General features: G+C 45.6%; 1 protein-coding gene across 1 annotated transcript in view; it reads left to right on the top strand.

Annotated features, from left to right (window-relative positions):
- Positions 1-27,122, top strand: part of Plcl1 (phospholipase C like 1 (inactive)) — a 253,360-nt gene extending 226,238 nt beyond the window's left edge. The window contains exon 6 of the mRNA XM_050159249.1: positions 25,382-27,122. Coding sequence (XP_050015206.1) covers positions 25,382-25,564 — 183 coding nt within the window. The 3' untranslated portion in view covers positions 25,565-27,122. The remainder of the gene's footprint in view (positions 1-25,381) is intronic.
- Positions 27,123-27,501: the final 379 nt, after the last annotated feature.

Genomic DNA, 27,501 nt, shown 5'->3' with positions numbered 1-27,501 from the left:
CTCCTCCTCCTCCTCTTCTTCTTCTTCTTCTTCTTCTTCTTCTTCCTCTTCCTCTTCTTCTTCCTCCTCCTCCTTCTTCTTTTTTGATATTTATTGAGCTCTACATTTTTCTCTGTTCCCCTCCTTGCCTCTCCCCTCCCCCTTCAACCGTCCTCCAAGGTCCCCATGCTCCCAATTTACTCAGGAGATCTTGTCTTTTTCTACTTCCCATGTAGATTAGACCTATGTTGTCCGCATTGTTGTCTAAGGTCTCTGGGATTGTCAGCCACCACTTCTTGAGGAAAAATAAGCAGCTTCAGAGCAGCGTCTCAAACGCAAGCTTTCACAAGTCATAGCTGCCTTGGCGTCTCTTCCTCAGGCCCACCCTTCCACAGCTATGGTTCCACCACTCAGCGCCCTGAGCTGTCTGCTATTACCCAAGCTCTTAGAGCAGAATCCTGGGATCTTTTCCTCTGAATAGCAGACCTGAGCTGATTTACAAATGAGAGAAGAGTAAGCTTCCCAAGCATTCCTCTGCAGGCTCACAAGAAGAAAGGAGCCTTCTTCAGATTACGGTTGACGAGCCTTTAAGTCACTGGCCTTGACAGGTGAACAATAAGAGGGTTTAAATAAAGCTCTGAATCCTACCATGTCTGAAGGAAACATTTTCCCAATGGTGCATGCTGAATGAAGCCTCAGGCTCCAAGTTCCCTTCTGCCTTATCTAGGATTATCTAAGAGTTTAGACACTCGAGAGGCCAGATGATATCTTCCCCAGGGCCATGAGTCCTACATTTGCAAGTTGCCTCAAACGCAACAGGAGCTCTCAAATTCTCTCACCCCTTTTGGGGCTTTTTTTTCTTCCTAAAACTGAATCAAGATCATTCTTTATGGCTGCTAAGATCCTTGCAACATTTTATATTTTACAATAACATAAAATACTTTTTTTTTAATCGTTTTCTACAGTACAGCTCCTTTTCCTTTCTTAAATACTTTGGACATCACTAAATCAATCGATTGTGTAAATCTCTCTACTTTTAAATTCTTTCTTTTACATGGGGCATCTGCCATCTTCTTTCCCACAGCACTATCAGGCACTAGAATAATCATTAGATAATCTACTGTTGGCGGTCTTCCATTGTGGTCCCCCTATTTTGGCTGTCTCAGGTAGCACTTTCTAAGAGGGAGCCTAGTTCGCAACTGTCACCCAACCTCACAGGAAATTTTTCCCGCAAACAAAACGATGTCCGTGTGTCCCTCTACAAGACTGGACTGCACCGAGGACACGCAGGTGACATTGTAGTGGTTGTGATGGCTGAAGTCAGCTTGCATCTCGCAGACTGTTTGTATCCTGGCAGGACAGATAGCCAAGCACTCTACAGTGAAGACAGACCGTTCAGAACAGAACACAGGAGTAACTACTGCTGCAGAACGCTTCTGCCTATCCATTCACGGGTACTAGCCACCTCGCCCCTCAAAGATTTACCTACCAACCTAAATCGTTTGAGATCTTACAGGTCAAATAGGGTTGATGGCTCAGAGAAGCAATGCTGTGTATTGTTCTGTGTCTCCGGGCTACATTTACTTAAATTCTTTTCATTTTAAATAAAATTATGTTTTTATTTTGAAATTCACCAGTTCTAAAGGCGTTGCCTGAATTTTGGTGGTTGTGGGGTCTGTCCTGTTAGAAACTGTTAGTGACCACAGCTGAGCTTTGACGCCTGCGGCTTGAGTTAATCTGGGAGGCAGCCTCACCTGACAAGTCTGAGACTCGAGTGATCTCAGCCTGCTGCCTCTTAAAGCATGCTACTGACCGCCAGGAAGTAGATGGGTAGTAAGAGAAAGAATTGTAACTGGAGACCACTTTGGATGCCCAGGCCCGAATAATCATATAGAAACTATATTAATTACAACACTGCTTGGCCTATTAGCTCAGGCTTCTTATTAACTAACTCTTACACTAACCCATTTCTATTAATCTGTGTATCGGCAAGAGGTTGTAGTTTACTGGTAAGGGTACGGGGTCTGTCTCCTTTAGCAACTACATGGTGTCTCCTTGACTCTGCCTACTCTTTATATCTCTTCCAGCCTGGCTATATTCTGCCCTGCTATAGGCCAAAGGAGCTTCTTTATTAACCAATGGTAATAAAACATATTCACAACATACAGAGGGGAATTCCACATAATCTCTCCTTTTCTGTCTAAATAAAAAGGAAAGTTTTAACTTTAACATAGTAAAATTACACATACAAAACAGTTACCAAATAAGAATTACAGTTGCAATATTTAGTCCATTTACATTTGACAAGTTAAGGAAAATATTCTATCATCTATTCTATCTTTGAGAGTCTAAAGTTTTATATCTAATTTATTGTTTATCATAACTAAGGAAAACTATAACTATCTGTCTTTAACTCTTCAAAGACCTCATAAGGATATAGTATTACCTAAGTTAACAAGAAATGCATTGTAAGCAATTTCTAAAATTCTAGAATTGACAGAGACATCTTGCTGCGTGGGCAGTTACCCAAAGTTCTTCTGTAACATTGGGGCATCCATCTTCAGCCTATAGGCCCATAGTGTCTGGTAAACTTTTCCATGGAGCAGGAAATATGGAGATCTGCTCTGCATTGTCCTGACAAAGTTCATCGGTTGCTTTCTTCTGTGTCCTGCAGAATGTCTGGCAGTTTCTTTCATGAAGCAGGAACCCTGCAGGTCCATCCCATCTTCTGGAAAGTTCAGCAGTCACTTTTCTCTGTGTCCTGCATGTCCATTTCATACAGCATAACATCAAGCAGTTCGGGCAAGAGCAGTTTCTTGCCCAAATGGTTAGGAAATTCTATAAGGAGGCTCTTCGATGCCCTTAAAATAGATTGGTGCTGCCAGAAACAGACTTGTCTCACCGTTGAGAAAAGTCTAAGTTCTTAAAACATTTTAAATGCCATATTCTGTAGGTCTTTGAAGTGCTGAAAATTATCTAACTGAAATATATCTTTGTATATGTAGAAAACCTAACTAACATGACTACAAGTTTGCCTATTATAAATGAATATTAATCTATATTTTTTAATTTTATGTTGCAATTTTAAGTGAGCTGCACAAACACAATACCCTAAACAAGAGTAGAAATACTTACACATAGTGTAACAAAAATCGACCTTAAATTTGTATTAATAGATCATGATCCATAGGGCAATGCATTCATTTCTGTATCATATCCCCCTTTAAATGAAAACAAGCATATATAAACATTATTTTGGAAATTTGGGCATTGTTTTCTCCAAAATTCTTCCTGCTAGTTGTTGGGCAAGCATTTTTAGGGTTCACAGAAACCTTTCAGGGGTCTTCTTCCATCAAACCACATTAGCCTGGAAGGAATCCACAGATTCTCATCTTCTGTGGAAACAAAAACAGAACCTCTTTTCCAGAGCAACATATTTTTATACCCAAATTTTGAAGTCGAAATACCTTTATGTTGGTTTAACTTAGTAGCCCCCAGAATCAAATGTCTCTCTGTAGAAAAAAAAAAACCTCAGAGAAAACACAATAATATACATAATCCAGACTCTGTATATATTTTCCATCTTTACGTGGCTTATTTTTCTTTACTCCTTCAATGGATGACTGTACTCTTTTATATTACTTTTACTGTCTCTTTAAAGACTTTGTTTTATTTTTAAAAACTTTTTTATAACTGTCTATACACTTTATCTTCTCTCTCCCAAGCCTATGTACATTTTTTAAACACACTGTATCTCGTTTAGAGGTCTTTTATGTGTGAATCTGCCCTGTTGTGTATCTGAAATCCCTTTTTGACAAGTAGCATTTTAAAATAGTGAGCCGTGTGGTTATGGCAGCCCTGGATGCCGGCTCTCCCTCTCTTGGCCTTTCAATATGGCGGAGGTTACTTTCACCATCTCTGCAAGCCATGCCTACTGCCCTAGCTCCAGAGACTCAGTGGGTCTATTCTTCCATTAAGCAAGTTGTAGCACACTGCTCACAAAACCTAGTTAAGTCCAGGGTCTCCCTGAAGAGCCGGAGTTCATGCTACCAGCATGTACCAGGGAGCTGCTGTTCTTTTTAAAGAAGCCATGCAGCTTTTGCTGCTAATGCTGAGTCAGGAAGCCTTCTCTTAGAAGCCAGCAAACAGAGCCTACCTGAGAAAAATGCTGCTACCAAGAAGCTGTGCTTAACCTGTTCCTGAGGCCACCAAGCTGCATGGTAAATTTCAGGCCAGTTTGGGCTGCAGAATGATACACAGTCCTAAAAAAATGAATGAATGAATGGATAATTAATTAAATAAAATGAGACAAAATGAGAACTAAAAAGAAGAGCGAATATACTGTGAGATTTGACCTTATTGGAGGGGTCAGGGAGTTGGGTGGGATGTCTCAGGGTGGAGAGGAGACATGGTGGGGTGTCTCAGGGTGGTGTGAGATCTTCTAAAACTTCTGCCTGATCATTTAATTGCCATTTATTTAGCCTCATGGTAATCAGGAAATCTGATTGTCAATTACCCAACTTCTTGGAAATGGTCTGTGGCAACATTTTATATTCTCGAGTCATAAATTCCTTGATACCTTTCATCTATATAGGGAGATACTGTACTTTTTTTTTTTTTTGAGAGACCTATGTAATTTAAAGCTGATAAAGGAGAGGGCGATTTTATTCTGTGTATTTGTGTCATAAAAAGGGGCAAATCCTTTTTTTAAAGTCCCACATTTATGCATTATTTGATTTTAAGCGGCTCTTTAACCATGCAGGCCAGTCCAGATAAGATAGAATATGCATGCGTTTTAGCATTGAGCAGTCTGGTTCCCGGTGTCCCGATTTCTGCCTTGGGTGGCCGCATCCCAGCTGCGCGGCCTGGAGCTGCGTGGAGATGAAAGCCCGGATGTTGGCGTGATTACGGGAGCGCACACCGCTATACTTTATCCCCAGTTGATCTAAATTTAGTCTCTCAGAGGTACACTTTTTTTCCCCCAAATGAAAGCTGCATTTTATAATGATTGTGAATAATTCAGAAGCGGCGCGATCCTAATAAATACATGCATCACAGACCAAAGGGCTCGGCTCCCGCTTGGGAGGGGATTGACGGCTCTTTGTTCTCGCTGTTAAACTTCCTTCACAGAAACCCACTTTTGCACACAGTCAGGTCGCCGAGAGTTGGAGCTAAGGGAAGTTAGAGGTGACATTAGACAGCTATTGCCTACAGTGACCCAAGGAGAAGGAATATTGAAAATAAAATGATTTTTGTTTTAAGTTTTGCAGATGAGGATCTCCTCTGACTTTGTTAGTTACTGGAGGGGAAAATGGATGGAAAGTGAACTCACATCTCTGAATACATGAATGTGTGTACTGTATACATAATACAGGTAACCCACACATACACATCCGCACGCACACACACACAAGCACTCATGCACACGCACGCATGTGCATACATACGTGTACTCACAGCCAAGCAAACTAAATCTAGATTTAATGCACTGTGAAGACCACCTTTGCAGGAGGAATTGATGCGCAGAGGTCTAGGGCTGGTGTGGTAGCGGCTGTTGGGACAGGACACACCCATCCTATATTCCTCAAGCATCTTGATGGTCAGGTGATGTTGGGGGCCTGAAGGGAAAGTGTTCCGATGTGTAGGAACGCTTCTCAACCGGGGATGCTGCTTAGGAATGCAGTCTTGGTACCATCGGGAAGCGGAGCCTCCGCAGAAGTAGGTCATTGGGAGCGGACCCTGGGGTTTTGTAGCCCAGTCCAACTTCCTTGTCTCCACTTCCTGGGTGTGGCTTCAGGGGGCCCAGCTAGCCCCCTGCTTCTGTCACTATGCCTTCCCTACCAGATGCCGTGTCCTCCCACCCACGCGGAACTGTATCCCTCCGCAACTGTGAGCCGAAATGAACGTTCCCTTCCTCCAGCTCCTTCACAACAAGGCGGTCGCTTTCTTGCAAGATGGGGTTTTCTCGATGGATGTCCTCTCTTCCCGTAGGACCCCAGCTTGTGTCAGTTTGACAAAAATCTAACCAGCCCACTGCTAAATAATGAGGACTGAGTCATAGGCTTGAACCTGGTGAGATGATTCTGTAGACGGCTTACTAAGCAGTCGTGCCGCAAGCTCTCGCGATGTGTATAGGTTCTTGGTACCTGCAGAGAACCATCTCGGAGGAGGTCAACACACTGACCCCTCCTGAGTTAAGCTGGCCAGGGCAAAGCTGTGTGGCCTAAAAACACTGGAACTCTTTTGAGCGTGTGTTTGTTTAAGGACACTATCTCGATGGACTTCTGAGTTACTAGTGTTCTGGATGGGAAGCTCATAAATGGCTTTACAGTTCTCTCTCTAATAAAAAGATAGCCACCCCAATCTTTCATCGGCATCCCTTCATCAAGGGTCGCGTTCTACTAGTAGCTAACAAGAATCATCTAGGACAAAAGTGGTTCATGGGTCCGGCTGTGAGTTCCTGATCCATGGAAAACGATGTCCATGTTGGAAGGTTGAGCTGTTTTTGCTAAACATGTGTGAAACGATATAGTTCTCACACACATGTAAAACCTGTGGCTATCGAGGGTAGTTCTTCACGCATCTCCAGAGGACAGAGTCAGATGTGGTGTCAGCCTGTGGAGTCAACCGGAGGTGCTGGGTCACCTCTAAGAGGCAGAGAGTCTGTGTGCTTCCTTCATTGACGTTGGCCCCTCTCCTTTCTCTCTCGTTGATTCTTCCCCTCTCTCTCCATGAAGTGGGAGCACCTTCCTTCCTGGTGCTCCCTCTGCTGCCAAAGGCCTGAAATCAACAAGGCGGCGTGTCCAGTGTCCCTGGACTAAGACGTCAGAAGTCACGAGCCCGAACCATCTTAATTGTTTGTTGCTCAGGCATTTGGTCACAGGACACAAACTATATGGAGCAAAAGTGTGAACTTTAGCAGAAATCCCTGTTGCTTGGAGTCAGAGAGAGGAGTCTGGTTTACTCGAAGTTTGTCCCCGCCCCCACAACCTCTGAGTAAATCAGGCTGTCCTTTCTTTCTTTCTTTCTTTCTTTCTTTCTTTCTTTCTTTCTTTCCTTCCTTCCTTCCTTTCTTTCTTTCTTTCTTTCTTTGTCTTGAGAGAAAAATTTACAGATAAAGAAGGTTAACAGTTTCAAGAATTTCGGGGCACATTACTAAACTGGTATTTTATTCCCCCGATCTGAATTTATGCGGAAGAATGGTACAGGCACGTGATCACCACACGGTGTTGGACTGCTGGTGAGAACATGGCTGTTCACATACCATGCCCTCATTCTCTTGTTACACATGTTGCCGGAGACTTGTTCATGCTTATTGTATGTAGTCTTGATATATTCAAGGGACAGCTGTCTGGGATTGCTAAAACGAAGCCAGCGTGTGAATTCATGTCTACTGAGAAAGTATGTATCAGCAGTAACTGCGGGCAGTGAACTCAGGACTCTTGACTCTGGACGTGGCGTGTCTGTCCTGAGTCAGCTGGTAGGTTCTTTGCGAGCTGAAATCAGAAAGGGGATGGGCAGCAGCTTCCTTCCTGCTTTCCTGCACGTATAATGCAATTTAGCTTGGGGGGAGAAGGGATTCCATTGAGAAGAACTGCAGGTCGCATGAGCATCTGTGCTTTGTGGGGCATCTCTGGTTCTTTATCAGGAACTCCCTCACTGATCCCTCTTATTGTAAGCAATGAGGAGTGGATGTGGGGGTGACCGTGCTAGAACAGAGGCATAGCCCTCTTGGCTGTTTAAACCTGTTCTCAGGACACACAAGAGACTGTGTAAATAGTACAATAACTACACGCCCCGTCAGAGGGGAGATTCTTATTCCCGATTCTGGAAAACATATTCTTTGCATCTAAATCACTGTTGTGGCAGTGAGACAGAATCGTTTCTGTGATCTCTACGTAGCAATGACCACTTTCAAAGCACTGGTTTCACCCCACTAAGTAGAATTCTGTTCTGGTGAGTCTTCCCTGGTCGGAAAGAGAGAGCAAGGACCGAGGGCTTGCAACTGTCCTTTGTTTTTAAACGTCCTTAATGTTTGGACAGCTGCTCCTGAGAAAATCAGTTCCTTCGAATTCTTTGTCAAGGATGCTCAGTCGCTGTTTGCAGCATGATTCTTGACATGGACTGACCTTGACAACGAGTCCCACGAGAGTTCATGAATTCCACTGAACACTAATTAATTGGACATTAACGCAAGCAAAATTATCTTGTTGGGAATGTGTGTTATTGTGTTGTATTATGGTGTCATCTCCCTTCCCGAACATGACGTCCATCAGTCAGTCCTGGGGCTGGACAGACTCGCGCATCCCCATGTGTGTGGGTTTGGCACTGTAAGCGCTTAGGGTGCCGTTCACATGGGAACTGTATGAATGGTGCTGTGTACATTCGTCCTGTAGCTGCTATGAAGTTGTATGTAGTGGTATGTTATGTGTGTATTAATAAATAGAGCTTGCCTGAAGGTCAGTGCAAAGAGGCCAGGCAGCAGGGGCTCACACCTTTAATCCCAGCACTAGAGAGGAATATCAAATGGGAGGAGACAGCTCTCAGTCTCAGTCTCATTCTGAGGTTTCCTGGAGACGGGATCGCCATTTAGGTTCGAGGCAAAGTTAAGAGCCGGTGGCTGGCTGCTTTGCTTTTCTGATCTTCCAATTGAATCCCAGTATCTGTCTCTGGGTTTTTATTAGTCATGCCCTAGCTGTCAATCTACACATTTTCTCTCTGGCTGCTGTTTACTGTGAGGTTCTAAGTGCTTTTAATATTCATTCACATTTATTGTAATTACTGTATAATATGGTGCTTTCTTCCTTATGAAGATCACACTTAAGGAACTTCCACAGTTTCGCAAAGGTTCAGATGCACCCGTGAGTCTCCTTGTGGACCTGATTTGTTTGTTTGTTTTTGTACATGGAAGCACAATAGAGAAGCTTAAAGGCCTAAAGGATGTCAGACGAGGGCATTCCAATTGCTGTCCAGCTACATCTTAACCTTGCGTGAATTTGACAAGCAAACAGAATTTGATTTCTAACTCTATAACAGAAGAAAACTAGAATTTTTGCTGAAACTCCCAAGACATTCGGTCCTCTCTTCAAGTCTAGTAAAATGTCCTGATAAGAAAAAAAAAACCTCAAAGAACAGATCTTTGTCTCCTGAATAAACAAAGGCTCTGAATTTATTTAAGGACATGAAAATAAAATCACCTTCATAAATAATCCAGGTATACTCGGATGAGAACAGTGACTCACTGTTTGTCTTTCAAATGGAAGAAAAGCCTTCACGTCCTTGGCGTGGGACTGTCCACCGTCAGTAGGCCTTTTTTGGCTCTGTGCCTTCACCTTGCCTGCGTGCGGCCCTGAGTTCCAGCTCCGAGGGGACTCTCCCCCGCCCACCCCCAGTGCAGCATTGGGACCCTCAGGATGGTTTCCTCATAGGGGCATCCTTGTCCTCCCAGTTCAGCCCGCCAGCTGCTTGGTGTCACTCAAACCTCCACAAGCACCTCCCTTGCATTCCTGGGAAGCTTCCAGACCGCCAACACTACACTCCCCCTCAGGAAAAATAACTGTGGCTCACACAGTGTCCTCCCCGAGTTCTGCTGAGTCACTCCTCTGTCCAGGGTTTGTCCCCTTGAGAACGCTGAGTCAGCTCCTTCGGGGCAGGCCTGAAGGTGAGCATGCAGAGATGAACTTCAGCTCAGGGAAAACCAATGTACAGAGGCCCGGAGGTGGGCTCCAGACGACCTGATGAACTCGCAACCTGGAGGGTAAAGCTCTTGTTCTGTGAGAAGCCTGGTAACAACCTCTTTCAAGATGCCCATCATCCCAGTTTGACACAGCCATGTCAAAACTGTCCTTAGCATCCACCAACTCAAAGCCCGCATCTCTGGGGATCCAGCTGTTTCTGCCCTTTCCGGAACTTTCCTTCTTTCAGGCCTGTGTAACTCAACTACCCTCCCCCTCAGACCTCCCCACTGCATTCTGTATTTGTAGACTATAAACAGCTCCCTTACACCCTTGCGCTGGTAATCTGGTCTTAAGGTTTTGCAGCGAACCCAAAAACCAGCTTCGATTTTCTTTTCCTCTCTGTGGCTGCCTCTTGCCTGCTGCCCCCGCGACTGTTCTTGGGTTCACTGTGGGCGGCTGCACAGTCTTCCCCGAGTGAGTGAGCGTGAGTGTTCTGCCTCCCTGCCCCATTTCCCCTGCTGCACGCAGAGCACCTGGGTATAAGGATTTTCTTGTTGACCTTAGTTCTTAGTTTGTAATTCTAATGTTCACACTGCATTTTTCGTATTACAGACGGAGGAATGAGGGATATGCGCGGTATGTTTGTTGAATTGACTTACGTGGATATAAACCTATTACAATATAAGGAATTGCCCTGGCAGAATGAGATTTTAGAAGCTGTTGTCATTGGTTGCTCATAAGAGGGTTGAAAAGGGCACTCTGATTCTCTTCACATTTTTGACTTTTACAGTAAGGTCCCATTATTAACACTATAAGAGAATGTCAAAGGATCTCACATCATCTTTTTAAATGCCTGGTGACTTGTTTCTGTGGATTTCTTCCCCCTTTGTGAATTATCAGCATATTTACCAGTGTAACTCTTCATATATTCATCCGGCGCTCCCCATACATTATACACATAAATACACGAAGATGGTTAGAGGAGATGCACCCTTTCCTAGAGTCCCTTAGACTCCAAACTGGTCATCCTCCCTGCACATCGAGAACTAACCCTTTCATCTCAGTGTCATCATTTTCATCCAGTCATGGTGGCCGGACCAGAATTGAGCCCCCAGCCGTCTGGTTCTGGGAGATTTGATCTAGCCTGACAAGGTTTTCCACCTGCTACCTGGCCGTTTCCAACCCAGCGTGCGACAAAGCAGATGAGTTTTCCCACTGGAAAAGCTGCACTGTGGGATCAGATGGAGCCCCTCAGCTCATAGGCGTGCAAACGCAGAGAGTTGGTGCCGTGTTCTGAGGGGCCGGCAGGGTTTGCTCTTCACGGTCAAGTAGGCTATCGTGCTTTAGACACAAAGGAGTCTGGTGTGGTTGAACGTAGATAGTAAGTTCATACTTGTTAGAGGAGAGGGAAACGATGCCGTTGGCTGGTGCTGTCACCCAAGATTCCTGTGTTGTAGTCCCATTTCCAAGTGTCTCAGATTGTAACTGGTTTTTAGGACCCATGAAGAGGTAGTTAAATTGCCCTGAGGTCATAAAGTGAGCCCCAAAATATATAGTGTGTCCTTCTAAGGAGCGATCTGGACAGGCCAGCCCCTGGAATACTTACTGCCTTATAGAGGCTTATAAGGCAGTGCCTGGAGAGACCAGGTGACATTTGTAGGCAAAGGAGGGAGGCTCAGGCCATCCTGATGTGGGACTTCAAGTCCTTAGAATTGTGAGACGATGCTTTCTTTGATGCTGTCTAAACCATCCTATCCATGACCCTTAGCGCCCTCTCTGCTGTCCCACAGAAATGCTAGCCGCAAGCGCCTAGTAAAATGTGCAGTACATCATTAAAATTAAATGAAACTCTCATTCTGGTCCTCAGTGGTCCGCGTGGCATTGTGAGTGCCCAGTTATAAACGCCCTTGGCATTGCTACTGTGCACTGGTCTTATTCTAGCCCTTGGCGTATAAACCTGGGTTGCTAACCTTCATTTTGTGCTACTAACAAGTGACCAGCATGGAACCATTTCCTGAGCTGGCTGGCAGATGAGAAAACTGGTTTTAACTAATACTGGGGGGAAAAGTTGCGCACGCGTGGACAGTTTCAGGGTTCTGTAAGATTGCTTTCCACCTGAAATCTGTGAATGGCATGCTCACTAAGAAGGGCAATATGACTTCTGTAGGTTAGTGGCCTATCAGTGTGTCTGATGACTTTGGAAGCTATCAGAATTTATTTGCAGCTCTACACTGGAGTAGAATGAACCGAATGGCTTCCCAAGGATGCTTCTCACCCCTGGAGCATAAATGCTGTGCGGACAGACGCACTCTTTCTACTCAAGCCCAAAGCAGGGGTGCCCCCTGCTGGACCATGTGAGAATTTCCCACTGTACAGCGCTAAACGGGCATTGGAGCGTAGCAAATCTCCACTTTTAACTTTGGGTAGACCGATGTAGACGCAAATAAACGTGACTCATATTTTTATGTCTTGCTTAGATTTTTTCCACTACACACAAATACGGGTCTCTGAAATAAGGAGAAAACAAACGTTAGGATACTGGGATACGTCAAGCTCGAGAAATAACATTCAAGCTTGTCTCTATTCCTTTTCACACATTTTGCCTTTTTCCTTCCACAGTTCATTGTTTAGTTACTCACTGTTCAGCTTAACTGAATTTATACGTGCGTTTCTTATACATACAAAAAGCACCTAGAAATGAATTTGGCCCATCCAGCGCTCTTCCTCTCCGTCCTCGCCCACGCCCAAAACTCCTTAACTCGCGCTGCATCCTCCTCCTTACTTCCCACTCATTCTCCGCCAACTTTTATCTGTTTTCTCCCCCCGACACTCCATTAAATTATTCTCTCCAAGGTCACTAGAACCTCCTGGTGAAATACCGTGAAGACCTCACGGCTTTTCTCTTGACTCTCGGGAGCATCAACCTTGTTCTCATTGTGGTCCATGGCGCCTGTCTCCTTTGCGCAGCGCATCTCTGGCTCTTCTCCCAGAAGCCTTTGCAGGTCTCCGTCACTCTTGCCTCCCGTTACAGGCTGGTGTTTCTCTGGGTTGGAGGTGGGTTCTCGACCCCCTCTTTGCGCTCTCTCTCTCTCTCTCTCTCTCTCTCTCTCTCTCTCTCTCTCTCTCTCTCTCTCTCTCGACGGTAACAGTCTGTACAGATGGCTTTGATTCCTCTCTGTGCGGTCGGCTCACATGCTTCTGTTGCTGTGGTGTCTCTGCTTATCTTTGGATGTTCTCCACTCGCACCCACACACTTCATAGTCCCCCACCCACCCACCCACCCAATAAACTCAAGCCAGCCAATTTCGCACTCCCCCTCGTGAGATTCCTACCTGGATGAACTGACAAACCCTGAATTATCCCGGGCATGAAACTGGGATTTCCTGAGGGAGATCTTTTCTGATCCAGGTTCAACATGTTGGACCATCCTCCTGGCCATCCCTCTAAGACCTGACTCTTCTTTTAGCCCCCACCATTGTGGGTTGTCTTTCTTTATCATGTATTTGTTAACCCTCCTCTTTCTTATATGTTCCTGCCTCTTTTATAGCATGGCAGATGGGCCAACTTTTCTAGACATCAAAATGGCCATGACCACTGACTCTTCCAGCCCTCCCTTCAATTCCCGGAGTTCCTCTGTGGCCCGCCTCCCCGTCCCTTCCAGTTCCTTCCCTTGGCATCTCTTCCAGGCTCTATCCTAGCGGCACCAGACCCTGATCCCGTTTGTCCAGGCCATGGGAATGTGATCCGGCTGTCCGCAGAGCCTCAAGAGTGTGTCTTGGAGCTGGGGAGATGGCTCAGCCAGGAAAGCGCATGCGATCTGTTAAAAGCCAGGCTCAGCTGTGGGCACTGATACTCCCAGCACGGGGGAGACTAGAGAATCCTTAAGGCTCACTGGATACCGGTTTAACCAGATACTTGAGAGACACTCCTGCACAGTGCGCACACGTGCAAGTGTGCGAGCCCAGGTGGGTCTTGTATTTATACTCCCGAGAAGCCCACCCTGTCCTCCACCCTCCTCCCCTCAGTTCGGTCCCAGCTCAAGGCCAGTTTGTGTTGTCAACATTTTTTAAATTAAAGGGGAATTACATGATTTTCCCCTTCTTCACCCCCAGTGCCTCCCATGTTAACCCGCATATCCCCTTTCAAATTCATGACCTCTTATTCTTTAATTATCATTTTTGCATACAGATTCAGATGTTCGTGCAACTAAACCTATAAATGCAACCTGCTGTGTCTGCTTAGTATTGTTGACCACTTGAGTTTGGATTAGTCCCACTATTTAGGGGACTCATGTCCAGAGAAGATTAATTCTCTCTCTCTCAGCAGTTAACTGATTGCAGCTCTTTATCTAGGGGTGGGGCCTCCTACCCTGGGACGTCAACTGCTGTTGCAATTGTTTAGGTCTTGTGTAGGCAGCCATACTGCTGAGATTTCACGAGCGTTGCTTCCCTGCCGAATTCAGAAGACACAGTCTTGTAGCAAACGTTCCGGCTCTCTGCCTTTTTACAGTCTTTCCGCCCCCATTCCTCCATGTTCTCCCAGCCTTCAGTATAGTAGATATGTTGTAGATGTTTCCATTGGAGTCGGCTACTCCAGTCAGCGCTTCTCTGCATTTTGACTAGCTGTGACTTTTAGTAATGGTCTCTGTCTGCTGAGAAAAGAGTGTTCACTGATGAGGGCTGGGAGGGGCACTTAACTGTGGGTAGTGTTTAGAACACAGTTCAGCCTTATACTGGATTAGGAAAGCCACCGTAGTAGGTTCTCTTTTGAAATCTGCGTGACCTCTGTGACCTTCCCAGCCAAGGGTGGTTGGCTAGATTTGAAGCCAGACCTGATTTCTCTCCTGAGGAGGCCTCAGGCCCAATTAAACAGTTGTTGGTTCCTGCCAAGATAACAGTACCTGGCTACTGCCCTTGCTGTGCTGATGGTTGTGATTCACAGGCACCACAGCTGGGTAGGGCTGTGAGATTCTTTACCCCCTTGGCAGCTTACAGCACTTTTTAAGCCTGCGAAGGCTAGTCCTCAGGGAGGGACTTTCTGTCGCTTTCAGCTTACTTCCTCTGAATCCCGTGTCGAAACCCTGGGGTTTCTTCAGCAACAGGGTCTTCTGGGAGGCGCCAAGAGCAACAGCTACTGCTGATATTGCTTTGGGAGTTTCCTGGGCAAACACTTGAACGGAGGATTCTCGTATTCAGTATTGGAGTTTTATTAGAGGGTCTGTGGCTTTTGAGGAGAGCCCATGCCCCAAGTGACATAACTTCATTTAAACTATAAGCATATATGTTTGCATATATATAAACTATATATGTAAACACTTATGCATATTATATGTAGCTTTAGGTAAATATAAGATTGTACGGCTTCATATGGCTTTTTCAAACATCCTTAACATCGGGCTCACAAGCATGCTGAAGCAGCAGAGAGAGGTCAGGGTTGCCTTGTTGATTGTTGACCTATGGCTACAGAAAATATCATCAGGTCTCGTCAGAAAGAGCTCCTGATTTTCAGAAGGGGTCACTGAACGCTTCTCTTATCTTTTGCTTTGTTTTCTTAGTTCAAATGTCCAAATTCTACAGAGTATCAGCTGCTGCCATATTAAAGAGTGGGGTGTGAGCATCCTTCCCCGGTGCTTGCTGCTAGCTCCGTTTTCACAGTCTTCTATTCTGGGAAGAAATCCGAGGCCCAGATAGAAAGAAGGATTAGGGAGGCGTTGGCATGACACAAAACTGAGGAGGTTTTATGAATGCATGGTGGGTTTTTTTTTCCTCCAGGCTTATATATTTATAAAGTTGATTTAAAAATAAAAACAGGTAAGAATGACGGTATTTCACATTTGGGAGAAATGTTTTGACACCTACTCACGAGCTAGCAGTAGCGTTCCAGAGAGTCAGCAGGAGCAAGGCCAGGGAGATGTAGGTCTCCTCAGAGAGAGGGCTCAGCTGTGACCTTGCTGTTTCCCATGACTGTGTCTGTCCCTTCTGCTTTTGCCAAGTCCACAGGATGAAGACATTCTCTTCAAAGGTGTCAGTAATATGTGAACTTTGGCTTGGGCTCAGGGTTTAAAAATAACAGCGTGAAAGTCCTTGTTTAGGCCAGTTCAGTGGATGCTGTAGAGCAGATGCCGGCACTGGATGAATATAGAGATCTACTCCTTAGTACTAATTAGTAAAATGTTGTTGGGGTTTCCTGTCCTGCCTGGTTCCCGCAGTCGTGAAGTCCCAAAGAAATCACACAGAGGTCTACATTAATCATAAACTGATTGGCCCTTTAGCTCAGGCTTATTATCTCTTATAACTTCCTGCCTAGCTACTGGCCAATCAGCATTTATTTAAAACATAATTGACAAATGCAGAATTGTCCCACACCAGTAAAAATACCGCGTTTGTGTAGAAAAAATGCAGAGTGGTATAAACACATGGCGGGATAGAGGAGTTATCAAACCAGCATGACCCCAAATGAGCAACTGGAAAGGAAATTTCCTGGACTTCCCACGTTTGGATGGGGTTGGGTAGGGTTGAGAATATTCAACATAACATAGATGTGTGATACCAGTTTGTGCTGAGCGCAGTTGCTGGATGAAGCATCTCTGAGGACCCTTGAGCTAAGCATCAATTGATGGGCACAGCAGAACGAACATCCTCAGCCATCATTCCATTGACGTTCCCCCTCTAGTCTTGTTTGGTTCTATCCTAGCTCTCTGGGTCATCCAGCCTGGTACTCCAGGCAGAGACACAGGTGGACTTACTCTCCTGGCGTGGGTTTTAGGCTAGATTGGTTGGGCACTCCCCTAATCTCTAGGCCACCCTTACCCCAGCACATCCCATAGGTAGGACATGCTGTATGTGGAAGGTTCTGTGCCTGGGTTGGCTTTCCACTCCCCCCACTTGAAGGTTTTCGTCGTCAGGAGATTTCCACTTCAGGCTACATATCCACTGTTGCTAGGAGTCTTTGCTGGGATCGTCCTTGTAGATTCCTGGGGGATTCCCTAGCCCTAGGTTTTCACCTGACCCTAAAATGTCCCCCCCATTTCCAGTCGTCTCTTCAGGATTCTCCCCCTCCATCCCCCCAAAGCCTTTTCATTGAAGTTCCCATCCCCACCCGCCCTCAGTCCACTCACGAAATCTCTTCTATTTCTCCTCCCCAGGGAGACCCAGGCTTGGCCCTAGGAATCCTTCTTGTTACCTAGTGTCTCTGGGTCTTTGCTCTGTGCACAATTATCTTTTATTGTGCAGTTAATGTTCACTTATGACTGAGTACACGCCATGTTTGTCTTTCTCGGTCTGAGTTACCTCACTCAGGATAGATTTTCTACTTCCATCCATTTGCCTTCAGATTTCCTGGTGTCCTTGTTTTTAACAGCTGAGTAACGCTCCATTGTGTAAATGGACCACATTTTCTTTATCCATTCTTCAGTTGGGGGGCATCTGGGTTGTTTCCAGGCTCCAGCTATGACAAGTAAAGCTGCTGTGCACACAGTTGAGCAAGCGTCCTTGTGGTATAATTGAGCATCCTTTGGGTATATGACCAAGAGCAGTGTAGTTTGGCCTTGAGGTAGACTGAGTCCTAGTTTTCTGAGCAACTGCCACACTGACTGTACAAGTTTGCACTCCCACCAGCCATGGAGGAGTGTCCTCCTTGCTCCACATCCTCTCCAGCATGAGCTGTCACTTGTGATTTTTATCTTAGCCATTCCACGAGGTATACGATGGATTCTCAGAGTCATTTTTATTTTAACTTCCCTGACAGATAAGGACATTGAACAGCTTCTTAAGTGTTTCTTGGCCATTTGAGAGTCTTTGGTTGAGAATTCTCTGTTTATATCTGTACCTTATTTTTTACTGGATTATTGGCTTTGTTGATGTCTAGTTTCTTGAGTTCTCTATATAATTTGGAAATCAGCCCTCTGTTGGATGTGGGATTGGTGAAGATCTTTTCCTATTCTCTAGGCTGTCATTTTACCCTATTGGCGGTGTCCCTTGCCATACAGAAACTGTTCAGTTTCATCAGGTGCCATTATTAAGTGTTGATCTTCGTGTCTGCCCTTTAGGTTCCTGTTCAGGAAGTGGTCTCCGGCGGTGCCAATGCTCTCAAGGATATTCCCCACCTTCTCTTCTATCAGGGTCAGATTATCTGGATCTATGCTGGGGTCTTTGATCCTCGTTGACTTGACTTTTGTGCATGGTGACAGATATGGATCTGTTTGCTTTCTTCTACGTGCCGACGTTCAGGTAGACCAGCTCCATTTGTTGAAGATGTTTTCTTTTCTCCACTTTATAATTTTGACTTTTTATCTAAAATCAGGTGTCCACGGGTGTGTGGATTTATGTCTGGGTCTTCAATTTGATTCCATTGATCCACCTGTTTGTTTTTATGCCATTGGTTTCTTTTATTACTCTAACTCTCTAGCAGAGCTTGAAATCAGGGATGGTGATACTGAAATATAATCTTCTGATATTAGTGAAGACCTTCCCGGCTTCTGTCTGCTCTGGCCTTTGGCGCATATTAGATCTTTCAAGGTGTTGTAACTGAGACCTTGGAGAGGAAAATGGTCCGAGTTGCTGGAGGGAAATCTTCTATAGTGCTGGTCTCTTCAGGTCGTCCTGTGATGTCAGGGTTGTATGAACTTAGATTTCAAGGTCATTTTCTTGGCAGTGGAAGGTCATCAGAGATATTGGAACTTGTAAATAATGCGTATTTCTTAAGGTGTTGTTATTTGAAGTGCAGTTAATTACATTAGCACCTCAGCAGAGGTAAACACCAATTCCCTGCCTTTTCTAATTTCTGTTAATAAAGAGGTGAAGGACATAAGCCTGCGAGACAGAAGAGGGAGCAGGAAGTCAACAAGCTGTGCTTCCAGTTGTCATGTCCAATGGTCCCTTTGTCAAACGGTGGCAAGGATTCTCCGGACACGGATCCTTGGGGGCCCCGACACCCCTAAGGCTTTTTCAGAGTCGCAGTTTTCAAGTTCCGCTCAAGGTTTTCCATTATTCAGCTCACTGGTGTTGAAGCAATTTTGCTGACATTTTCTGTAAGTGGATTAGGCTTGCAGTCATTGCCCGTGGCAGACAGATGGCCTTTCAAACGCTGTGCCCTCGAAGGAGCCCGTGGCAGGAAATCTGCAGAAGGATAACAGCTCTGTCACAGACAACGAAGCTCGCCATTGGCTTCTTTTGTGGACAGACGGCTTGGGTTCATTTTTACTTTCTCCTGTTTTAAAAGAAACAGCCACTTCAGAATGTTTATTCCATGAGCAAGCAACCCTTCCGTGTGTTGCACAATTCTACAGCCTTGAGGTGACAAGATAATGGGCTCTCGGGGGTGGGGGAGGGTGGTTCATCCGGTGGAATCCGAGGAAAGCGTCCACATTAGCGCAGGTGCGTCTTAAAACAGTCTGCGTCTTTTCCAAGATAAAGAAGTGTTGAAATCCTGGCTTCGCTTTTGGGAACATCTCATTCCCAGTCCTCCCCAAATCCTGTGTGTCGCTGCCTGCCAAACTGCTTTCAAGTTTCAAGGTTCATCATTCCTGGGGTTCTGGTTTCTCTCAAATTATGTTAGCTGCCATCTTTGGCGATCCGCTCGCACGGGCGGGAGGAAGTAATTCGGGCTCCTGGCTGCTGCAAGGAGAAATCACATCTGATAAATAGCAATGAACCCTCACCTTAGCAGCAATCCCTGAATCTTTAGCTAGCGTCAGTCAGTACTCTAGGGTCTGAGGAAGAACGATTGGGAGATTGGGGCTATCCTGGACTATACAGCAAACCCAAGGACACGCTGGGCTTTGTACCAAGACCCTGTCTCAAAACATTGATAAATGCTTCCAAACTCCATGCCTATATTGGAGAGAAAGGCCAGAATTCAAAAGCATCAGCATAAAGACTGTGTGTGTCATGGGCAAACCACATTTATCGAGAAGCAGCAGGAATGTTAGAAGTGATATAATGACATAATGCCCTGATATGCCCTTAATTTCCTCACATTTTAGGAAGTGGGTGGCACTCTTATGGTTGACGAAGAAGCATTGCATCACTTGCCAAAGCAATGAAGCCGACATAGAAGGGAGACCTCAAAGCAGTGGGCTACTAATCAATAACCCAGCGGTGCCAGCTGTGGGATTCCCCCATGGGAGGTGTTGATCAGGGAGACTTCAGAGGTCCCCAGATAGTACAGGCTCCTGTCAGTCTTCTTGTTATCAGCAGGAGCTAGAGGACAGACCCCACCATTGCTAATGACACCATACAGCTCAGTTGTAAGATACAGAGGGAGCAGACTGGCCCTGAGCTGGAAATTTCTTTTCTTGATGTGGGCTTCCCCTCTGTATGCTGTGAATACCATTGGTTAATAAAGAAGCTGTCTTGAGCCTATAGCGGAGCAGGGCAGAACAGAGCTAGGCGGGGAAAACTAAACTGAATGCTGGGCGAAGAAGGCGGAGTCAGGAGAAGTCATGGAGCTGCCGCCAGAGACAGACATGTTGGAACCTTGCCGGTAGGCCGTGAGCCTTGTGGTAAAATATTAAATACTGGAAATGGGTTAATACTAGATGTAAGAGCTAGCTAGAGATACACTTAAGTGATTGGTCAAGCAGTGATTTTAATAATGTAGTTTCTATGTGATTATTTTGGGAGTCTGGTCAGCTGGTAAAACAAGCAAGCGGCCTCCCTTCCTGCTACACTCTCTTCTAGTTAACTTTCAAAGTGCAAGAAGATTCGATACTGGCAGGTGGAAGAGAAAAGACATTAATGGTCTTACCCAGCTGTTAACCCTGTGAATTATAAAACTCACCTTCCGGGCATGATGTGCTCATATAGAATAAAGTAGCGCAAGATCTGAGACCCGACCTGCAGACGGAATCCCACGAGGAGTACATAAACCTGCAAATGCAGTCAACAGCCCATGCACAAAAGTTTTCCCTAATTGTCTGTGTTTACACCCATAGATAAAAGCTGCTCTCAGCCCTAACCAGATCTGCTCTTTTCCGTGAATGGTAATAAATGTAGAGACCGTCGCTATCCAAGATACTGAGAATAAAGGGTTGTTGAGGATTCAGCCCTACATACGATAGGCTAAGGTTCAAAGGACACCGGGAAATATTGGGCAGAAGGGATATGAGAGCTAGAATATGGGGAGGTAATAATTTCAAAGTGCTGTCTTCCAGACACGGCACAACGTAGAGACAGCTTCATTGTGTCCATGTGTGGCTGTGTACGTGCAAGGGTCCTTCCATTCCCAGAGTTCTAGTTGTGCACTCTGGGACAGCCCGCATGTTTCCTTCCCATGTGGCAGAGGCACTGGACACCCCATCTTCCTTTGCGCTTGTGAACTGGCACCGCAAGGGAGGTGCTGTTCATGGGAAAGGTGTGCGTGGGCGAGCCGTGCATGCCTTCGGATAGTGACTCTGCCAGACTGCAGCTAAAACTATCCTCAAACGCTAGAGTGGACTGATTTTCGGTAAGAGAAGTAGGAAAAACAAATTCCTAAGTGTCCTCTGAAAGATTACGAAACACAGACTAACTGAGGATTTATATTTAGAATTCTGATTACCTTCCGTATCGTGAGATGAAAGAGACATCACGTCATGCTTAGTAGACTCTGTTTTCAAGTCATATTGGCTACCATGTCCTGATAGAATTTTACTGACACTCACCCGCTTGTGAATCCCAAGCTTATATCAGCGAATGAGAGAGCAGGAAGGCATCCTAAGGACTAACGTTACAGTGTCTCAAAGTGGAAAAGCTGTGATACAGTAGCCATGTCTACAGTCCAAATCCTGCTGGGCATTTCCTTATTTTTAGGCAATGTACTTTAATTGCAATTAGTATCGTTAAAGGTACTTGACCAGGAATGTCTAATTTTGTTTTTCTTAAAAAAAAATTTATTTATTATGTATACAACATTCCTTCCATGTATGCTTGCCAGAAGAAGGCACCAGATCTCATTACAGATGGCTGTGAACCACCATGTGGTTGCTGGGAATTGAACTCAGGACCTCTGGAAGAGCAGTCAGTGCTCTTCACCTCTGACCCATCTCTCCAGCACCTAATTTTGTTTTTCTATATGCATTACCTGTCATTAGTTTTTAGCTTCAGCTTCTTATAATGATCGGCTATGATTGCCCGTGTTTCCAACGGTCACTTTCTCAGGATGTTGGACTTGCTATGCAGTCTTATATTCAGAAGCCAAACAGGCGTGAAGATGAGCGGGCTGTGCCTCTCACAGCTGTTCTCTGTGTCCCTTCAGCGTCAGCATGCCCGAGTACCCCATGCTGCTTTTACGCTCCTTTGGACTAAAGTGGCTTCCTTTCCCCCTCTGAGCTGTGACTTCTCACCAGCTTTCTGACAGAAGAGGAAGCTGCGGCTTGACATTTCTTTCAAGTTGAGCGTTCTGGGGTCAAACGGTGCCTAAATTTTGCGTTCTATGCCGTGGACAGTCCCAGATCACTTTAGTGTAACAGGAAGCATTCCGATTTATAAGCCACTAAGAAAATAAATCCTCTAGACTTCACTTTCTCTTCTTCCTCCAAAAGCCCCGTCTGAAGAGGATAGAATTAAAACATTCTTTGAAATGCATCCTTGGTTGTGCCTTAAACTGTGTACTCCACAAGACCCTTTTGCCTGAGACAGTTCAGAGGAGATGCTCCAAGGACAGAGATGTTGGGAGGAAGGAGATCTGGTCGGAGCGGGTTGGTGTTTGTGACCGGGTGGAGAAAGGGGCAGCCAGCTGGTTAGGGGAAATGGCTGAGCCCCAAATGGGAGAAATCACCTAGGAGACTTGCCTGAATGGGGGTCCTTAGCAGGACACATCAGCTCTGTACAGTTTTCTAGAATAAGAAACTGAATTTCTCTTCTGCCTCCGGTGTCTCAAACGGGAAGATCCAAAGGGGAAAAGTCAGTGTGTGCTTCCTTGAGCCACAGAACAGAAACCCTAATCCTAGCTTCTTGAAACAATGAAACCCAAGCTTCCTATGTAAGATATTCATAGATTTTCACCCCCCCTTCATTAGCTAGTCATTTAATAATTGTTTGTTTTTTCTGCCAGTGCCTCTCATCGCCTGGGCTGTCGGGAGATGATGTGGGCCTGTCCTTGTCCACTGGTACAAACTGTTTTCCCCGACTGGCCATTGTTTTCTAGAGAGACTGGCTTCTGTTCACCAGAGCTGGCACAGGCTGCCCTTCAGGCTTGGATGCCACGTCCCAGAACTGGTGCCCTGGCAGTGGGCTGATTAAAATGCGTGTCATAACCCTCTGTGGGAACGGGCGTGAGAGCGTGTTTGGCATTCGCACCACCGAGACCGATAGCTGCGTGTGCTTCATTTTTCTCTTACGACTGCAAAGTGTGCCAGCTTGCTTTAAAAATGTTTGATGATCATTTCGAGTCTGAGCCTAAAGGGTTGTAAGCAAAACTGGAAATAATCTCACGTATAGTCGCATCATTAATAAAGCGTGTTTATAAAGGGATTTTTTTCCAGTTTTAAAAAAACGCTATCCATATACACAGCCTTGCAAACCAGACGCTTGCAGGTGCATTTTAAGTATGCCCCTCAAGTCTCTATTGCAAGATAGTTGCAAGTTATTTATGGTGGCCGTAGGGGAGCCTAACTGCTTTTGAGATCATTTTATAGCAGTTTATTGGTGATCATTAAATCGCAAACAGCTTTTCAACCTGGGTTCTTTAATCTTTGAGCTGCCAGGAAGGCCCCAAGTCATTCTCAGTTTCTTAGCAGGAAATAAAAGCCCACAGTGCATTTGGTGGGAGGCTGTCTGACAGGGCCCCTGCCTGGGTGTTCTCCCCGTATCCTGCATCCCTGGCCCCTCGTCCCCTCTGTAGATTCAGTTAGTGTCCCGTGGGCAGTCATGTTCTGTCTCTGTTGTGGCACGGAGAGCAGTTGAACAGGTGGCTTCACTGTGTGATTGTGTAAATGGAAGCGTGTATGATTTGCGCTCGAAAGAGGCCATACCTTGTAGTGGCGATGACCACAGACCCCTGAACAAGCTGTAGATTCACCACTGAGTGGCTGCGTGACTCTGGAAAAGGTGGTCCCTCTGGCGCTGTTTTATAATAGGTAATCTGGAGTTCATGAAAATATCTGTCACCTGGAGTGTGTGACAACTGAATGATTCTGCTCAGAATAGAATATTCCCTGCACAGAGTAGGCCCTTTGCGTGTTCTGTTATCTTTAGTTAATAATTGCATTTTACCGGTTTTATAAGTGGCTTCAATATTCAGGGTCTTGGGGGCAGGGGTGCTTTGTCCAGCATTCTGTTAAGAGAATTAGCCAGTTCCAGGAATGTCGTGAATATGTTCCCCTCAGGGAATGCGTCTCTGACTGTGTGGGAAGGGGGGCACAGGGCCTGGAGGGAAAGACAAGACTTTGGGTGGCTGTGGCCTTGTGCCCAAACGGAAGCTCACCACGCTCAGACTCCCTTCTCCTCACATGGAGGTTTCATCTCCACAGCCTCCGAGTTTGCTTCTAAAACCCTAGGCCATGGTTTGGGCAACTGAAGACAGTCCATTTTAACACAAACAGTACTCACAGGGCAGCCGGTTCATATGAGAGGTTGAGGGGGGACTTAATTGGCTCTACAACAAGTTAGAATCAGCAACTAATTTTATGGATTTTGAGAAAATAAACATTCTAAGGTAGTCTATACGTTTTAAGAAGATGGCATTCATAAAATTAAAGAAAGGTTGCATTTCATCGCGGATTGCTTGCTCTAATATGCTATTATCCCCTCTCTGAGTGAGCCCGAGCTGTATAGAATGTTCCGGCAGTCATTACTGCCCCCACACTCTCCCATATCATCCCTCACCATTCCGGGGTCACGCTTGTCTACGCTGCTGTGGGAAAGGGAGGAGAAGGGGGAGGTTACTTCCTCTTTGATCTGTGCACCACAGAAACACACTCCCTCTTCTGCACACTTCTGTAGCCCTCCAGGCCCTGAGCCGATAGGGGGCATCCACTTAAACACTGTAATAATAAACTCATTTCAAAAAATAAAACTGTAGGCCCTGTTTTCTTCTGACACATTGACGCAAATGGCAGCCAGCGTGTCCCAGAAACCTCTCTGTGCTTTTTATTTTGATGGACGTGCGGTGCCTTGAGAAACGTCTGTCCCTTACCAGACAGGAACATTGCCCCCAGTATGCAGAAGCGCACAGAAGGGATGTGGGTAGGTCACAAGACACCAACAGGAGCTGGCAGCGATAACCTGATCGGTTAAAAGCCAGCCCAGCAGGCACGAGACTGCGTGCGTGCGTGCCTGCGTGCATGTGTGCGTGCGTGCATTCCATCGCGGGATGCTTCGCTTTGTGCTGTTTAATCTGACAAGCCAGTTTGCTTTTCAGTTTTATGGAAGAACATCTCTCCTCATCTTCTCCTAGAAATCTTGGCCTGACTAGGCAGGAACTTTAAAGGTGAGCAAAGTCTCCGACTATGGTTGGAAGGTTCAAGGGTCCTCTGTGTCCACCCGAAGTCTCCCCTACAGGAATCCCAAGGAGCAGCCGATGCAGGGAGCTGGGGGGGGGGGGAGAGTTAGGTTTGAGATTCTAGAACCCAAGAGCCAATCCCTCCAATCACGGTGGAAAATAAACGCGGATATAACCCTGGAGAAAGAAGCTCAAAGGTCTGGGTCTCTTGCTTCCTTCGCCAGCATCCCGACAAGAAGGGGAGCAGCATTGCTGCGCGGGCCCGGTTCCTAACCTTCTTCTTTTCTGTGTCCACCTGTCTGCAGGGACAAGGAGACTTGCTGAAGAATGCCAAGAACGAGGCTATAGAGAACATGAAGCAGATCCAGCTGGCCTGTTTGTCCTGTGGCCTGAGTAAAGGCCCTGGCTCTGGCCCCGAGGCCAAGGGCAAGCGCAGCCTGGAAGCCATAGAGGAGAAGGAGAGCAGCGAGGAGAACGGGAAGCTGTGACCGAGGCAGGGCGCATGCGCACCACAAGGACTCCGCTGTCTCAGCTGTCTCATTCTTGCCTTTTCGTTTTGTTTTTACATTCTTCAGATGTTCACAGAGATGATGCCCTCCGTGGGGTGCTGTACATAAACATATATTTTCACAGTGCCAGTATTTTTCTGTAGTTAATTTATCTAAGCTGAAATTGTTAGTAGCCGTGTTGTAAACGCTGAGCTGTGTGAGTAGACCCGTGTGTTGTGCACGTGCATGTGTGTGCGCGTGCGTGTGTGTGTGGGTGCGTGCTTGCGTGCGTGTGTGAGTATATCTTTGTATGACGACTGTGCGCATGTGCACATGCGTGCATGCGGGTTTGTGCCTATGTGTGGCTGCCTGTGCGCATGTGCACGTGTGTGTGTAACTATGTGTGGCTGCCTTGCACACGTGCGTGTGTGCGTGAGAGAGAGAAGTTCTGTTAAAATATATTCTCTGTCGCAGTATTGGTTTTAGTAAGTTATTCTTTATGATCATCTGGAGACAGTTGATAATCTAAAATAATAGTGAGCACTTAGTGTAACCCATCGCTCTGGTTAGTTTTAGCTCTGTCTTTGAGATTTAATTAATTTGGGGATTTTAGCACAGCTTATTACTGAAGAAAGCCAAACGTATCAAAGCAAGGATGTTTTTATAGATTTTAAATATAGATTTAAAAATGGCAGTAGAAATTAAAGCGGATAAATCAATTTTCAAATCAGAATTCTGGGCAGACGAATTCACTTCTTCGTTCAGCAAAGTCTTTAAAATATTTATTAAATGAAATCGAATTTAGGATTTAGTCTCTGTAGATGTTTACTAAGCATGTGGCTTTGGTTGGAAAGCTGACCACAGCGAATCGGTAGCCACCAGGCGGTACTCCGAGACGCACCCAGTGTCTGCGGTGACGCGACCGTTGATGGGACAGTCATGGAGTCAGGTGTGATATTTCCAGGTTTGCGGGGCCGGCAGGAGCGCGGCGTTCATTCGCTGTGACTGGAAGCGAGCAGATGCGCGTGCTTGGCCAGGATTGGATTGACTATCGGGTACACTAAATTTAAATCTAAAGACATTGTGCAAACAGTATCCTTTCGTCGTGTTGAGCGGACGTGAATGCTGTAAGTCAGACATCATCTTTATGACGACGTGATAGCTACTTCGATGGCATGCATGGGATAATCGTAACGCACACAGTAAAGCCCATAAAGAAGGGAGTGGCTGAGGAGGGCACATTTATAATTATGTCTAGATAATATCACCCTATTGTCTTCATAAACCCCTTACATGTAATGTTCATCCATCACCGCCAACAGAACTAGGTGTTCTATGGTTATGAAAGAATATATTTATTTAAAACATTGCTTTTATTTTGAAAAGCTTCTTAATTAATTTGATTGACAAATATGCTAATTTGGGGGAGCCTAGAGACGATAATTGTTGAAATTTTGCAAATATGAACATCCTCTATAGCTACTGTGTTATTTCTGACTTCTTAATACTACTATGTTCTTGTCGCACATTGCCGAGAGAGTAAAGATATCAAAACATGGATTTTTTTTTGTTCTCCTTTCTTGTGAATTTATTGAAAACGCGAAGTTCTTGTTATGTGAAAATGTTAGCAGGCATACTGTTTCCACAGACCAGTCATGATAAAATCTCTCACTGGGCTGAAACCAGGCACTTGGGGAGGTGGCTGGGTTCATCTTGAGGACCAAGTTCTAAGAGTGCTGTGGCCGCCTGAAATAATCTCTCTGCTGTCTGTTACACTTGACCTGCCGTGAGAGGGATAAGAGGGAGAGCCGTGTGATTTCTGTACAATGAAAGATAAATACTACCGACAGAGACGGGATCAGCCAGCTGGACCTTTCTCGGCGTCTCCAATCCTGTTTGGATCAATCCATGCCTTGCAGGTAATAAAGTTGGGTGGC

Source organism: Alexandromys fortis, unplaced genomic scaffold, assembly GCF_014885135.2.
Source record: "Alexandromys fortis isolate MF-2015 unplaced genomic scaffold, M_Fortis_MF-2015_v1.1 scaffold_65, whole genome shotgun sequence".
In the NCBI taxonomy this organism is placed as follows: Eukaryota; Metazoa; Chordata; class Mammalia; order Rodentia; family Cricetidae; genus Alexandromys; species Alexandromys fortis.
This window is presented reverse-complemented; position numbering and strand designations above follow the sequence as displayed.